General features: G+C 35.9%; 1 protein-coding gene across 4 annotated transcripts in view; it reads right to left on the bottom strand.

Annotated features, from left to right (window-relative positions):
* Window positions 1–222: 222 nt before the first annotated feature.
* npnt (nephronectin) overlaps window positions 223–17,217 on the bottom strand; it is a 58,222-nt gene continuing 41,227 nt past the window's right edge. For all 4 annotated transcript variants that reach the window (XM_014471293.2, XM_023334357.1, XM_023334358.1 and 1 more), the window contains 7 exons: window positions 14,914–15,048; window positions 14,042–14,164; window positions 12,184–12,570; window positions 5,343–5,432; window positions 4,130–4,228; window positions 2,180–2,439; window positions 223–1,050 (listed from right to left, as the gene is read on the bottom strand). In XM_014471293.2, the coding sequence (XP_014326779.1) occupies window positions 940–1,050; window positions 2,180–2,439; window positions 4,130–4,228; window positions 5,343–5,432; window positions 12,184–12,570; window positions 14,042–14,164; window positions 14,914–15,048 (1,205 nt within the window). In that variant the 3' untranslated portion in view covers window positions 223–939. The remainder of the gene's footprint in view (window positions 1,051–2,179; window positions 2,440–4,129; window positions 4,229–5,342; window positions 5,433–12,183; window positions 12,571–14,041; window positions 14,165–14,913; window positions 15,049–17,217) is intronic.

The following is a 17,217-nucleotide window of genomic DNA, read 5'->3' as shown; positions in this document are numbered from 1 at the left end:
CATGGCTGCATCAGGTCTGAATGTGTGAGATACCATTCTGAAAAGAACCCAGATCTAGCACTTAAATTATCCAGATGTGCAGCTCTTGACTTTATAATCTCAGAAAACCTCTGAGATATTTCTTACAAATAAAAAAATATCTAATATCTAATTTCTGACTCTAGTTTTAATGTTTAAATTTGGTCTTTAATCACAGAGAATGTTATTTATTTTTGCAAAGTGAAGACATTTCAAAGTCTTTATCCAAGTAAATATGTAAATTAATCTAAAAAATTCTGAAATTTTTGGTGAAAATTTACAGCTTTATTGTATTGAAGTTTGGCACTGTGACCGTCAATGTTAACTCTGGAACTACATCCATTTAGAAAAATCCAACTTTAAAATCTAATTTTGGCAAATTGAACTTCTTCTAAAAATAAAAGAGCACCAAGTCTAATATTGTTCTTTATCATAAACAGGAACTGCATTTGTGGTCGTGTGTGTCACAAGCAAGTGAATTAAAACATATAGACTGTGTTTACAATATTTGGACAAAACAAAGATGCAAAGCAAAGGAACAGATTTATATTTAGAAAAATGAATGAATCTTCCTGGTGTGGCTGGAGGCTGCCAGAGCCAATATGAGATGCAGTACATTTCCATAATACATCAGTACATGCACAGTTCAGAAAACTGAAATTGTGGGGTGAGACGACTGGAGAGTGCTGCCAAAAATATCCTACTAAGTTCTTCTTGTTCATGAACAGATGAATAGGAAAAACCTCCTGTAACACTAAATTGTATGCTTAACTTTTGACACCACTCACAGTAGGGTTGGGGGATGAGAAGGACAAAGTAAGGATCAGAGCAGAATAAGGAGGTGTCACAGCAGAGTCTCTTCTCTTTAGGATGATTTTTCCTCTCGTTGTCCTTTTTGTCTGCCCTTCACCATTCTTTCAGTCAGAGTCTCCTTAGATTGTGCTCCTCTGTGCAGGAACCTTTCCTCAAGGTGATATCATCCACAGCCATCTCTCCACTTCTGCCTCTCCCACGTTCCCCCTTTAAGATGACCTGTTGAACAGCAGGAAACAGGTGTTTCTACAATGAAAAGGTCATCATGCTTTGATTATTGATAAAAGAGGTCATTAAAGCTTTTCCAGTACCTATACTGCTATATGCTAAATTTAAAGGGCACATTTTATCCTACTATAGAGCCATGAAAAACGATTAATCTTTAAAAAGTGCAGCCTAAATCCTAATCAGCCCAACTGATCATTTTTAAGCAGTCGACCAATTTAAAACACGTTTTTAACCCAAAATGAGCCTTCAGAGAAAGGTCTCTCCAGAATGTAATGATCAAGAACAGACATTGGTGACGGGTGTGACTACCAGTTATTTTATAATGCAAACAGTTTTCCTCTCAAACGTCAATATGTCAAACCTATGGTCGCTCATTCATTGGCAACACAGAATAGAATGGTGGAGTCATTCTTATTACTCCCCAGATTCTGCTACCCAACAGAGGGAAAAGATTGTTAAGGAATATGAAGAGAACATCATTCATCTTACCCATTAAATAGTGTATTTCTAAAACACAATGCTGACGAGATCCAAAACAGAAATTAAAATGTCTTCCAGACCGCTGACAAAAATTCATGGTTATTTTAAAAAATTGTTGGTAAAAAGCAGTTATTCACTGCTATCCACAAATTGTTTTTCAATCTCGGGACAGGGCACCGGTCTGTTATGTCTAAAAATTACTGCTTTCACCCAAAATCCTTCCTGACTCTCTCCACCTTACTGGACACATTGCTGTACAAGCTGAACACTTTGTTCTTACTACTTTTGAACATTGTGTCATATTAATTCTGACCAATCAGAGAGCACCTGGACTTGCTTAGGGCACATTTTAGAAAATATCCTAAAGAAAAAGAAGACATGCTGAAGTCATCTGTGTGATTCTGACTGGTAAGTTGTTGCTGTTCTCACCTTTCTCTGATTTTGGAGTAACCATTCCTGCACCAAACTTACAGCTTGGTTCCTGCTTGCCATGTTGTCACTTTATTTTTTTCATGTTTTTTTTAGATATATTTCTAAAAACATATTTCTCAAACACAATTTAGAAGAACAGCTGTAAAAAGAATGACGATTTCTCTTCCAAATTAGATTATCGAGTGGAAATTTGTATAATTTTACTTACACTTTCCAGGCCTGTACCCCATAATGTGATCTGGGTGTGCCTCCAGCCATTGCCCCCCGTTCGGCCCCACACTGCAGGACTGTACTGCTTTCCTTTTTTCACAAACACTTGAAGCATTCCCACATGGTGGCCTGCCAGCTTGTGCCGGAATGACAGGCATAAATTGCCATCATTCCATGGCGGGGTGAGAGGAAGTACTAGCCGGGCCCCTCGTCCCGTCCTCTTGTTTCCTGTTTCTGGGATCGTGAGATACCATCCACCTGTGCGAGCAAATGAATGATGTAAATAAATAAACACCAACTCCCATAAATGGTCAGGTGCAATGGGAAAAATTTATTAGAATGTCTGGTCATGTTGAATTGGGTCTAACACACTGTGCATGTCATGATTTAGAAATTGTGCTTTAGTATAATGTTGGTTTAATTGTACAAGGAGAAAAAGATTTAATTAAGCAAATGTTTCTAAATGTAAAACTATTTATTGTGGTTGCAATGCAAGTATGTATTGTGAGCTATTGAAAGAGCTACCAAAGCTTAGGGTTCTATGGTAATAGAATAAGATCATACTTTATTACATATACACACAGATATTAATTAAATGATTGGTATTGGGAGTCCCCAGCAAAAGTCAACTCTTGATATCTGCTTTAGTTCTTCTGTCTGAAGTTAAGAAATATGTTACAGAATGAATAATCAAATCAAATAATCAGTAAAATCAAAAAGCAGGAAACATACCATGACCTAAATCCCTGAAGCAAATAGTCATACATGAAAATGGTAAGAGATTTGCAGAAGCAAGATGAGAAATTCTTAAGGTCTTCAGAGGTATGTTGAGTCAGACAGTCTGCATAATTTAGAAAAATCATAAAGTCATGCCTGTTTTATGCAGGTCAATGTAAAAAAAAATTCTCTGTATTATGTTCTTCAACTTGGACTATTCCACAACTTTTTGCTTTTCATTTAACAATTACCTTTGAATTATTTAGAATACTTTTTATCTTTTGAGTCTGCTGTTTTTGCAAACAATAACTCCACAAAATAATTTTACACTTTGATCTGAAACCGATCTACTCAGTTGCCAGGCCAATTAGAGATTCATTTTTATTAATGTATGCATCAGAGCAATTTAAATTTAAAGTGCTTCTGGGTTAAAGCTGATAAATGCTGATGTATGTGTGTTTTGCTTCTCTGGCAGAGCCACTTCACGGCTATTGTTAATTTCTGAAGTTGTAGTAAGTATCTGTTGAGGCTTTCTGCATAAGCTATAAGTTCCATCAAAGTCAAAAGTATTCATCTGAGAGTGATGTTTGCCTTTGGGGGTCAAAAGGAAGGAGGCAGATAAAAAAATACTCCTCCATGTATGACAGCATCAAGAAAATAGCATTTATAGTAGAGACATTATGTAAACAGAAGGGAAATGGCCCTCGAGTATTTTAATTCTACATCAACAAGCTGGCACTCACTGAAATGTTGCATCTTATTTACTTAAAGTCAGCACTTATCTAGTATGATATGTAATTTGGTGTAAACACCCAGTTAGATTCTTTAACTAACTGGACAAACAAGATGTAGATAATTAAGAGAGACCTAGAAGAGATAATGTGCTTTTTAGACTTGCTGTGTCCTCTCAACATAATTTACCATGTCTTTCCTTGTCTAATTTTATATTTATATTTGATAAAGCCTAAGGCTTCAAAATTCAAGGCCATGCAATCCAATTATCATCTAAATTTCTTTGCGCCGCAAAGCATTAATCTTCAGAGGACAAATTACTTCCCTTAAGTCATTCTCATCTTGACCTGTAATTAAGCAGGACTAAACAGATTTTCTTTCTATGCATACATGAGCATGCATGTCAAGCCTTTCTAAAATTCATGTATAAACAAATTATAAACAAACTTTAGTCCTTGAGTAGGGGAACTTTGTAGGATTGACTCCACTCTTCAATTACCTGTGGGATCAGGCGTCGTCTCCCAGTGCAGGTCTCCGTCTTTGTCGCTGATCCAACCGCAAAGACCGTCATCAAAGGAGCAGCTCAAATACCCCGAGTCTGAGAAACAGAACTGATTGTAAATGTCTGATTTCATGCTGTGTGCCTTCAACATCAGCAAAATAGAAAGCCGAACCTCTGGTGTGGTGAAAATTAAGTGATTTTGTTATTCATGAGAACATTTAACACCTCCAGAAAAAAAAATTCTATATCTCAAACAGAAATTCATTAAATAAGGGAATTCTAGAGCAAAGGTCCACAAGTGAGCTTAAATTATGTGTTATCTAAATCCAGATCAGTTGGGAGTGAATACAGTCATACTTATTAAATTAAAATATGTGTTCTGATTAGGCTCTATTCTTATATTGAAGGCTCCTCCTGTATACACATTTTGAGCATATATTATACTTTCAAGTCATCAAGCTCACATCTACGCATTAAAAATATATTTTTTATTGGTTTCATGTAATATTCTAATCAGAAATGTCATGTGGCTGTAAAAAGAAAAATCTTTATTTTTGATGTAAAAATAGGTTTGACAAAAAATAATGCATTTGCAGTACAATTTAATATTCACAGCTTTTACAAGATCTACATATTCATTTTGATATGACTGAAAAAACGTGGATCAAAGAATAAACTATCTATAAAAGAATAGGAACTGAGGAGAAAGACAATTCTGCCAAGATGATCTCTGATATGTCTCTACTAACAACAAAAAATAAAATGCTATGGATCCAAAGCAACACCAAACCGAATCCTTAGACCATTTAATCCATATTTTTCCCTTGGTATTAATAAATCACATCAAGCTGACATGACTTCACAAAAGCTTACTAATGATATTGGGTACAATTGTGCATTGAGTCTTGCTTGATGCAGAGGCCTGGAGCAGAACACTAATGTGCTTCCAATCAATTCATCATTGAAGCAGCGAGACGAGCAGAGTGTGAGAAGCAGAACATTTTGGCAGTGTCTCGTAGGCAGTGAGCCATCGCTTAAGCGACACGTCCAGATGCCAGGTGTCACCTCCTATTAAAACACACCTGGTCCCTATATTAACTTCACCTTGGCAAGAAAAACTCCAGGAGTCTGTTTCACTTACACTTTGTCCCATAGCTCATGTTTGCTATTTTCTGAACCTTGTATGGTTTGTCATACATGTTATGCTTACCTGGGTCATCCTTGGCTTCATCTGCTGTATTGCCGAGCTCAATATCAAAGTCTGTGTCCAGAACAGTGTTGTGACCATTATTCCTAGGGACTGAGGAAAGAGGCATGGGTTTAGAAAAAGGATTAACAAAGAAATTATATTGATTCAATGTTCTCTGCTTGGAGCTGTTTGTATGACTTTGCTACATTACACAGAAAAGTACTGTACAGGGATAAATCAATGTCAAAGTTAAAAAACAACAGGTGCCAAAGTAGCTTCTTCAAAATTCTTCAGGTGATGCAGACTGCTATGGCTAGTGTTCTTACAGGAGATGTTAAACGGAGTCACATGTCTCATTTCAGCATTACTCGTCTGGGTTTCTATGAAATTCAAAACTGAGTAAAAGACACTTCTGATTGCATACAAAATCCTCAACAACCTACTTTTATCCATTGCCTACTATCCTACAAGAGCACTTCATCCCCAAGATGCAGGCTTTCTTGTCAACCCTATTCAAAGCAAGAGTAGGAGACTTTTAGTTTCCAGGCTCCTTTACTTTGGAATTAGCTTCCTCTTTTGGTAAGGAACACTGGAACTCCAAGCTTTTTATTCTTTTTAAAAAAAATCTTTTTTCAAAAAAGTTGTAAGCCTGCCCTGCGACAGACTGACGACCTGTCCAGTGTGTACCCCGCCCCTCGCCCGAAACGTTAGCTGGAGATAGACTCCAGCACCCCTCCTGACCCCTCTAGGGACAACGGTGTTAGAAAATGGATGGATGGATGAAGCTGTAAGCCTATCATGGTATTTATTTATTTCCTTATTAGTAATGCATATTTCATAAGACTGTCTTGAATTTACATTTTGGCTTGTTTTGTGTGCTTTTTATTTACTGTTCTTAACTTTAATTGATTTATATTATTATTTAGCATTTTCTTGCTTTGAGAATTATTTTTTTTTATAAACCTTTTATCTTAAAATTGCTATTAAGGCTTGAAAAAGAAAAAATGTTTTGCTTTCTTTCTGCTGTCTGCTTTATCTTGAGGTTTTGCTTGTTCAGTGCTTTGAGTTTCATTTGTGGTTAAAGGTGCTTTATAAATAAAGATGAATTAAATTGAACTGAGTAAATCTCATGTGGTCATGATTCCTGCAAAATGAAACATGACCTCCTCTCAGTTAGCCATGATCAGGGGAAAAAGTGTTTCTCCACCTTGATAGAGGTGGACAGAGAGAGTGGGAAGGCAAGTTTTCAGAAACATCTCTGTTATAAGCTCTTCTAAGGTTAAGCAGATTGAGACGAGGCGGATTTGCTCATCTGCAGGGAGTTCAGTTCAGTAAAAGAGCATGTAAAAGATCTTCTCCCTGAGAATCATGGTCAGAATGTTGACTCCGTTCTTTCACCATTACTCCTTCTTTCACTTTCATAGCTCTCATGCTTAAAGTCAGTTTGTGTCTTTTGTGTTGATTATGTAGTTTTTCTACAACCCACAGGAACAACGCAGCCTCTGTCTTTCCCCACTAAGGTCAAACTGCACAAGGCCAAGCTGTCATGACAGTTCAACCATTTTTTGGTCTTCTGCAGCAAGACAGAAGGTTTTTTTATATGTATAAATAAAACAATATAAAATGTATAAGTTCGAGAGACTAAATTTTAATAATATTAAATGATCAAAAGTTTGTTTTTGTATAAGTCATCTATGAATTGACTGTGTAGTATTCAACTAATCCTTCGAATTCCTGAGCACGTGCCCTGAATCAGTCTGTCGTCTTGTAGGTTCATGACCACCTGGCAGAGTGCAGAAGTCGGTCAACCGAAGAAATCTGAGAGTGGGAGAGGTCATGCATACACCAGGCTCTCCAGCAATTCTCGGCATCCTGTTCTATCTCTGTGTGTGTGTGTGTGTGTGTGTGTGTGTGTGTGTGTGTCTAGGTTTCAGTGTCAAGATAAAGACCCATTTTCTAATCTTGTACTCAGAGTGGATTTAAAGCACATTGAAGAGATCGGACGAGAAAATCATATTGCATTTCCCCCTTAACAGTTTTCCTTTTTTGAAAAAAAAATCTGATTAAAACACTTTACTAATCGCAAGTAATTGATCACTTAAAATGCAAAGGTTTGTTTGGGTATTTTTCCTCTAAGCTTCTGCTTACAAGTGGGAGAGACCAAGATTAGCTGGTCAGCAGGCCTGCGTGACCAAGAGGGAGTGTAGCAGTGAAGAAGCTCTGTTAAATTAGGCAGGGCAAGGCTGTTTTAAACCTTAAAAACAAACAAAAGAATTTTAAAACGAGCTCTAAAATACACAGGCGCCAGTGGAGAGAAGCCAGGACAGCGACAATTTGCTCTCTCTGACATGTTCTTGTTTAAAGATGTGCAGCAGCATTTTGCACCAGCTGTAGTCGTGAAAGTGGAGACTGGCTGACTGAGATAGAGGGAACTACAGTAATTCAGCCATGATGAAAATGAAGGCATGGATTACTGTTTCAAACTGCATTGCATTACAATTATGACATTTTCTGGATAGGCTTTGACCTTAAAAACATGTATAAATACATTTTTGTCAGAGTCAGAATCACAATCTACAAATCTATGGTTAATAAAAATAGAGCATTTGTGATGTGTTTGTGCTAAAAACTTAGAAATGTTCCAAATGAAGCAGGCCTGTGAAACTGGTGCAGCTAAAGTTAATAAGGTTATGAACTGTGATTTGTTAGGTAAAGAATCAAATCATCAGCATGCAGTACTATACTACATTGTCCTAATTGCGTATCTCAGAGTCCAAATCTCTCTATTTAGAAAAAATATTCAAATGTATTGAACGATTGCAATTTCTTACATTTAGTCAAAATAAACTGACCCTTATGTTGTTTGCAGATGGCATAACATGTAAGTGAGAAACCACTTCACTGACTTCCTGTTACAGGACAGATTTTGCAAGGCTCTACCAACATCTCAGGACAGGAAATGGGCTGACCGTGTGTCGCCAATACACTCACCCCATTCTGGAGGACTATGCAGACAGCCATGTATATTTGTATATGCCATGTAGAGGTTCATGTAGTATATGTTTATGGTTTACTTTAATTTCATTGTACAGGACTTACATAAATTGTGCTTACATAAAATTAGTTTAAATAAATAAAATGACATTGGTGCTATTAAACTCTGCTTTATTTTATGTGTGACTGTTTTCATCTTTGCACAGAGTCCACATTTTTGAAAAGGGATAAAAAGGATCTCATTTGCTTTTTCTAAATGCGGACCAAAGAGTTTCAGCTGAACAAATGCAAAATAGTCAACTTTAATTAAAGTTTGCATCCCTAAAAGACTGTTTTTATGGAGCTTAAATAATCAGTTGCTTTTAGTCAAATGGAGGGGACTTTTTTTTTCCTTCTTTTTTTTTTACGGAACACATAGGGTGTTAAAAGGGTTTTAATTGTCACACAGGACTGAGGATTTCTTATCCTGTGGGAGGTTTTGCACTTTCAAAAAAGGTACATTTGGGAAATTTACTTGTTTGGTTTTTAGTTGAGAGCTTTGATGCTAATCTTGTGTCTGTGCATATTGAAACTGCAGTGGAAAAAGATAAATAGAAAAGGAATAAAGGGTAAGAAAAAAAGAGCAAAGTAAATACATTTTGCAAAGAAAAACCTGTCATAAAATATAGAATGTACAAAGATAAAAGAAAAGATTGAATATGTTGACTATTTTCTCAAGGGAAAAGATTATTTCTTACTGGGTTATTAACAAGACATTGGGCTACTGACATGAAAGGCACACTAGATGATGGTAACAAACCAAGTAATAAAAACAAATAAGTTCTTAAATTATGTGTAATTACATGGAGGTGCAAAAGGGGAAAATATTAAACACAAGAGAATAATCCACAACAGGGCATAAAGAATCAAGAAATCAGGCAAAATCTGTGTAAAATCTATTTTTAAGGTAATTATGCAGTCTATACTATACAAAATATATATATATATTTAAAATATATATCCTATGGAAAATATGACAGAAACATGAATTTATGTACTGTTTTGTGAATTTGTATATCTCAAAAATCATTAATATGGACTTGTGGACAGCACACGTCCAAATAAAAATACTCTCATTTATCATTCAGAGTACACAAGTGCATTTGCACATCCTGTTCTCCTGAAAACACTTGTTGACCTGCACAAAGAGACACTCGTTTCAGTTCTGATTTCTGATTAATTATTTTAATAATTACCCTGAGCTATGTCCCCTCCCTTCCCATTTTCTATTCATCATATCACCTACAGGAAGCTCTGCTTTCTTGAATTACTCTGCTGGGGTGAAAACTATTAGACTTGATGTCTTCCTCAAGCTGTGCGGACAGGTGCTAATGCAATCTTCTTTCCCTATTCGGTTTTCTAATTATGAGGTGCCATCTGGCAAGACGAATGGCAACCAGATTGTCTAATTCCTTCTTTTGTATTGAACTGTTTCATCTCAGCAGAAAACCGGTGTAACATCTGGGTTTTAAACTAACCACTCTTTGTATAAGCGAGAAAATCCATTATTTTATCATTATACAGTATATATACTGTACATATATATATATTTGTGGGGGTGTGCATGTGTGTGTTATATATAAAATATATAATATATATAACATAATTACTTGATTTTGCTACAAAATGGCACTATGTGCATGGAAAATACGTAATATTGTCTCTATAAGATGCTTGTGTACAGTCCTTCAAGAAGGTCGTATGCTATGAGGTTTAATGAGATGTCTAATTTTTGTGCAACATTAACAGCTCATGACAACACAGTCATTTCTCAATAATTGTAATTGGCAGTGAATTCCAAAGAAAGAAAATATGTTAGCACATTGTTTGTCTAAATAAGATCTTTGGTCTAAATTTCACTAAAACTTGGGAGTTTATTTATGTTTAGACTGTAATTGTCAAAAGTACTGTTGAACCTTTTTATCTTTTCTAACACAAACATCAATATATTTTATTGCGATGTTAGATGATAAATCAACTTGATATATTGCATGACTGTGGAATGTGGAAACTGATGCAATTTCCAAAATATTTTAATCATGAAAATCTGAAAACTCTGCAGCATATTTGCATTCAGTACACTGAAAACGACGCTGTCGAATAACCTTTTGCTCTTTTTACAGGAGCAAGTCTTTTGTGGTCACATTTGATCAGATCACCTTTTCGCACATGTTTTCTTTGTACTCCTTGTGGCAAACGTGACTTCCAATGACTTTCTTTCATTAATACGTTAGGGAGGATGAATACTTTTACTTAATCTATGTTTTTGGAGAACTACAGTTTATAGCAGGGCCCGTTCTAAAAGGACGTAATTTCCATCTACTTAAACATTTGAAAGGTGAAGATAAATGCTGCTTTTATTTTTGACATTTTTAGAATAAGATTAGACTTCAACCTCTTTCTGTGTCATTTAAAACTACCGGTACTTAGTTCAATTATTTTAATTACAAATGTCGAGTAAAAACGAAGAAGGTCAATGTACATTTAATGAAATAAGTGTCAATGATTCATGTTGTGCTGCAACCACAATGTGGTACATACAGTAGATAAGCCAGAAATAACATAATTTTAAGATGAAAATGTTACCTCAACTGTGCAATTAGAGAGACTGATTTCAAATTACAAACCAGGTCCTATGAAAACATATTAAAATAGAAATAAGTAATATTTTTCTTTCTATGACATTCTACAATATTTGTAGTCAAATAAAAATATTTATACATATTAAACATTATGTGTAGGTTATGGAGTATTAAATAAATTATGGAACATCTGTAGGAAAAGGTGAGACCTTTACAAACACCCTGTAATCACTGCTTTTGAGGACTGTTCTTTGCCTCTTTTTCCACTTAGAAATGATAAATCAAACTCATCAACACTATTTAGTATATATATATATTTTTTTTACCATTGATTTGGTTTGTTTCTTTAGACTTCACACATCAAAAACAATGATAAAACATGATTTGTTATGTGATAAACATTTCACACAATTTGCTTTCAAGGAGTTAGACCATGGGTGTTTTACTCATTTACATTTTGGGCCATATCAACATCCCAAATGTCCTCAAAGTACCAGTTAAATTAAATAATTGAAAATCTTCTCACATTGATGTAATTTGGCAGCATAAAGATAGACTGCTTTGAATTGATTGATAGAAAAATATTTAAGTAAACAACTGTACCATCACCACCATCGTCATAGATATGCTTTATCTTAGACATGTTTTACAAAGCAAGGCAGCTTAGTTTTATAAATAAATGTCATACCTGAGACTTCTTTCTATAGCTAATATAGGCGAGTTTGTGTTTTATTCAAACTGTCTGCAAATGATTTAGATCAGCATTACACCCCAAGAACAAAAAACGCATAATGACCAAAAAAAAAAAAGAAAAGCAAAAACAGCTTAAAAGAAAATCTTTTGATCCTTTGTGAAAAAAAGGCTCATTAGTAGCAATTTGTAATAGAACTTCACATTCAAATACACAGATAAGTGCAGCCTAACGTTTGGCAGGTGTTATGCGTCACATGCAAGCTTGCGTGTCGGTAATCTAAGCAGCTCTGGAGTGTCACTTTGTTTTATCGAGTGTTTTACCTCATTGCTTTTGTTTAATAGCCTGCAGGTTTTCTGTTGTGTTCAGCCTTACTGGTTTAGTTATTTGTCAAAGACACAATAGCTGATCTCAGAAAAAAATAAATAAACTGTGGATGTTTAATGGAAACTTCCCACGCTGCACCAAAAGGTGGTTTCAAATGCTGATAATGATTACCAATTTAAATACACTTGCTCATGTAATTGTCAAAATAAAATAAGATGTTGGTTCTTACTGTGCACATCTCCTCTTTGTTTGGTTACCTCCCTCTGAATGGTGTTGTCTGGTGGAGAGGTTACGAGTGGGGGTTTTCCTGTGGGAACCACAACCCTTGGAGGGATGTAGGGTTTGCGTGTGGGTATTGATGGCTTTTGATTTGAGATGAAGGGCTTTCGAGTGGGAACTGCTGGTTTGCGTGGAAGTGGGGTGATTGTCCTGGGGGCCGGCGGGGCTTCAGTTGTAGTTGTGAGTGGCGATTTTGGAACAACAGGGAAGGTTTTCTTTGGAGTTACTGGTGGGCGGACTGTGGCAATCCTTTTGTGATCCAAGTCTGGGATGTGGTTGTGATGATTGGGAGGCAGTTTGCCTGGTCTCGGGGGGTCAATAACCACCTTTGGAATGGCTGCAATGATAAGAGAATGCAGATGGAGGGCTGAAAGATGAGCACTTAGGAGTTAATGAGGCACAGAATTGCAGACTAACTGCAGTGATTAGCCTGGCTTTTGCAGTGAGAGCTTTATTTCATCCTCTGAGACTTCTCAGTGATATCTATTAACTAAATATAAGCAGACTGAAACAACCTGGTTCCCTCATGTCTAGTTGAAGCAGAAGTTTGCAGTTGCAGAGGAGAGTTAACTCTCAGGTAAACACTTGAACAAATTCATAGAAAAACGAAAGTCAATTGTTTCCAAGATTAATTTTCAAAGCCTAATTATATCATATTTGGTCAAAAATGCAAAAATTTGTAAATATACAAAATAACAGTTAATCTGTTAATTATTTTCCAATTAGAGAAGTAACATTAAAATATAATTTATTGATACAAAGAACTTAGAGAAACTTGCATGTCTAATATGAGTCACCATTACCATTTATGGAGATTGATGTGTTTTTTGCAAAAGTCTTGCCATTACATATTTAATTCTCCCACCAAATGATCCTAGAAAACTTTTTTTTCTAAGAAGAAATGCTTTCTACTTAGAAAACATTTTGTAGATAACACTAGATTCATGAAATCATAATTTCTAGTCACACATAGCAAAACATGGCTATGTTTTCTTGTGTTGTGGTTGTTTTGTGCTTAGTTTCTTTCTTTGCAGCCTTTAAACCAATTTCTATCATGAACAATAAGCCCAATTTCTACTGAAAAAGGGAAAGATGTACAAATTATGTTATATACCCTTAATATACACTCTTTCGAATAATAAATAACTGCCCATGACTATAAGTAGATTTTTTTTATTATTAAGTTACTCCTTTCTTTCAGTTATTCTTTTTTGTTAAGGGTTTGGAGTTAGTGGTTCTTGAATCTTTCAGGTTGCAGACTGAATTGAAATGGGATAAGCAAAAGTAAACTTTCAAATTGGCTCCTTGTCTTCTCTATGTGTTGCAAACTTTAGTTAGGTGACATGTTGAAGTGTTTGCAAAAGGCATCTTCTTTGCTCATTATACCAAAACACTGGCTGAGTACATAAGATGGTTAAATAATATTAAAGAATAAATGACTTCATTTGCACTGGACTGCTGCAACTAATGAACTTCATGTTAGTGATTAAAAAGAGGAACATCATTTCCATTTGATGATGACTCCCCCTTTTGGCTGACTAAAATTGTCACGTAACAGAAACAGAGTTGCTCTGTGCACATGAGATAAGGGAAGGAGAGTCATTTGAGCACTGACTGACAGCCATTACAAAGAAAGGAATTCCAGCACCAACTCCTGGCTTTCATGATGATTCCTCCCTCTTTCTTGCTTGCCTAACTTTTTAAAGAAAAAGCCAAGGAAAACAAAACAAAACAAAATGGGGGCCCCACTGGCCCTTCTGCAGTGGTGAACATCGGTGCCAGCATTTTTGTTCCCAGGCAGCACTTACGTATACAGTCGTGCCCCATCCCCCTGTAGCCGTCTCTGCATTTGCACTTGTATGAGCCTGGCGTGTTGTAGCAGGTGGCGAAGCTGCTGCAGTGGCTCAGGCCTAAAGAGCACTCATCCACGTCTGAATGTTAATAGAAACATGAAAACATTCAGTGACAGAGCGGAAAACCTTCAGACATAACAACGGAATATCAAAGGGTAATTGCTCAACGTGCACATGAGGGGAAACTCATAGTTTATTTAACAGAAGCACCTATGTTTTCATGAATGCCAGTGAAAAATCGTTATGAGGGTTACTTGGAAGATAGAGGGACACAGCAAGGTCATGTAAGCATCCTCCGAGCAGTGAGATATTTGATCTATAAATAATAAGCCCTTTTAAACCAGAACTTATGTAGGTTTATTATACTCAGCGTTGTAAATGTAAATTGAGCCTTCGTTTCTGTTAGCTTTGATGATTATGGGTTACAACTAATGGAAGTTCAAAACTGGAACATAATATAAGTCTGGCAAGAACTTTTAATACAAAAACCTGACCCTACTGAAGAGTATGTCCATATACTGCACAGAATATGTAATCAATAACTGGTCAGAGCTAATTTACAAAAACAAACAAGAAGCGATTCTCAATTTTTAACAGAGGCACAATCAGGTGGACAGGAAGGGAAGTTATTCAGTCACTTCTAGATCTTCTTCAGGTAGTAAAAATGTTAAAAACTTCTGCCCTTGGTTGGTATAAAAACAAACTTTAAAAAATATATTTCATGATAATGAAATGTCCACACCAGTTAATAAACAATTGTCAATTTGGTTTGTGCACATATAAAAGTATTGGTAAATTACTTTGACTTTGTAGTACTGTGACCTCACCTATGCACTGGTATTTCCCATTGACGTATTGTAGGTCAAATCCTTCGTGGCATTTGCAGATGTAGCTTCCAAAGGTGTTAATACATTTCCTGAACCTGGGACACACTGCTATCCCTGCTGCACATTCATCCACATCTACGGGAGAAAAAAAGACTTTCAGGTTATTACAAAAAAGAAGATATTCGAACAAATTCAGCCAAATAGTTCACGCCTCCTCTGAAACTTTTTCATATGTCAATTTAGAAACAATATAACCTCTGGCTATAATAAAATCAGGCAATGCAAATCTTCGATATTAAAGGAAAGAAATTATACCTATGACAAACCACTGTTACTCAAAGCAGCAGTTTGCTTCACCTTCTCTGCTTAACATTCATTTATGAACAAAGCATTTTCTTCTCTGTGCACAGCACAATGCCTTATTTCATTATTTAAAACCTTATTTCAAGTAGGGCTTTTGCTCACCTTAGCAGAAATTTGAGCATTAATATTTAGAGACTAGTACAACCTGCCTCCCCCTGCCCCCAGTCCCAGGCAATTTATTTATTTAAACCATTATTTAAACATGGTGAAATGTTGATTTGTCGCACATCTTTGGTTAATTCAAAGGCAATGCTGATTATGTTAGTTTAAATTTAGTCTGGATTTCCTCAAAAAATATATGTTCACACAACCCAGCTAATATTTGGCTAGTTTACTGTTAGCAAACTATGACTAGACCATTCTGTGACCTTCTTGTCAGATTTGGTCAAGTTCATGAGTACTGGTTGGTTTTCTAACATCAACCCAGTTTTTAACCATGATGCACAGATTTCCAATGAAGTTGATATTGGAATTTTGGGGAGAGGATCCCAAAAGATTCCTATAAGCTTGCTTTATCCTCACAAAAAGTCTTAATGTGTGTTTGGGGTCATTGTATTGTTAAAACACCCAGTTAGGTCCAGGTTTTACCCCACAAGGTGCTGCTTCCTACATCACAAAGGTGGAAGAATCAACTTTATTCATTCTCACACACATCTTCTCATTGTGAAATAACTCTATCATTGTCTTATCTGGCCATTATATTTTTCTCCAGATGTTTTTGTAACTTGGCAATGTGGGCAGCTGCATGTAAGACTTGAAGCCATCGATTTTAAAACCAAAGAGTTCTTGGTCACCAGTCTGCCATCTTGCAGCAATGTTTAAATTTAATATTGAGGGAATTATTGGTGTTCAGGAAATTCCAGTTCATTGCAGGTTTGGGTGATATTTGTTTCTGGCTTGTGTGTGAACATCGTAACAAACTTGGTGACAATTTTGGTAGTCTTCCAGTGCTTCGCAAAATAATGACATATCTGAAAAAACTTGTATTGAATGAAGTTATTTATTATTCCTGCAATATTCCTTATCCTGTAATCTATAGTTATATAGAAATTACCCCAAAATGCTTTGAATTTGAATGCATTTCTCTATTACAGTGTACATTAATAACATTTCTGTCAATATCAAAGTTAGCCAATAGGCTAATTTTCACTTGCATTCCATAGACAGATGGCAAAAATCACCCTAAAAATAAGATCCATCTAATGTAAAGCCACACTTCAACTTCTTAGAGCTCCAGACTCTCTTTCCCTTTGTCATTCTTCCAAAATTGATGTCTGCCTGAGAAACCTGCCCACACAATATCTAACCAGCAGTTAAAGGCAATATTAAAGGAACACACTGTAGCAACCAAGGTATTAATACTGACATAGGTTAACTGCTTTAACCTTCCTCCCCACCCTCCACACATCTTATCTGTTAAGTTACCCATCTAAGCTGCAGCACCAAAAAAAATCTGTGATGAATGGAGGACTGGTTCCTTTCTGCTGTGAAATAGACAGACTGTAAGAGGAGTGGAATCTCTCTGTGGGCAGGAGCAGTGATAGATTTATAGTATTCTTGACAAGGGGAAGAAAAATTAACAGAAAAATATTTTAGATATTCCCACTTTGACTGCTTTGCTTTCAAAAGAGATTGTTAAGACATTTTAAGGCAAGTTCTGTTACAAAGTTGTGAGAAGTCATTTTAGGTGCAGTGGATAACTCATGTATCGCCTTCATTTAGTGTCAATTCAGATTGTGTTCTCTGAGGCTGAAGCTCAAGGCTAGTCTGATAGAAACCAAGACTGAAGTGGATTTCAGTCTTTAAACTCTGATATCATAAATGTCAAAATCGTTTTCTCAAATGCAGTTTTATGATATGGGCAGTTATTTACAGAGAAACTGATGATTATTTACACAAAATGTAGAGATGCTTGTTCTGTTAGTAAAGCATTAGGTAAAT

Source organism: Xiphophorus maculatus, chromosome 5 (assembly GCF_002775205.1).
Source record: "Xiphophorus maculatus strain JP 163 A chromosome 5, X_maculatus-5.0-male, whole genome shotgun sequence".
Classification (NCBI taxonomy): domain Eukaryota; kingdom Metazoa; phylum Chordata; class Actinopteri; order Cyprinodontiformes; family Poeciliidae; genus Xiphophorus; species Xiphophorus maculatus.
This window is presented reverse-complemented; position numbering and strand designations above follow the sequence as displayed.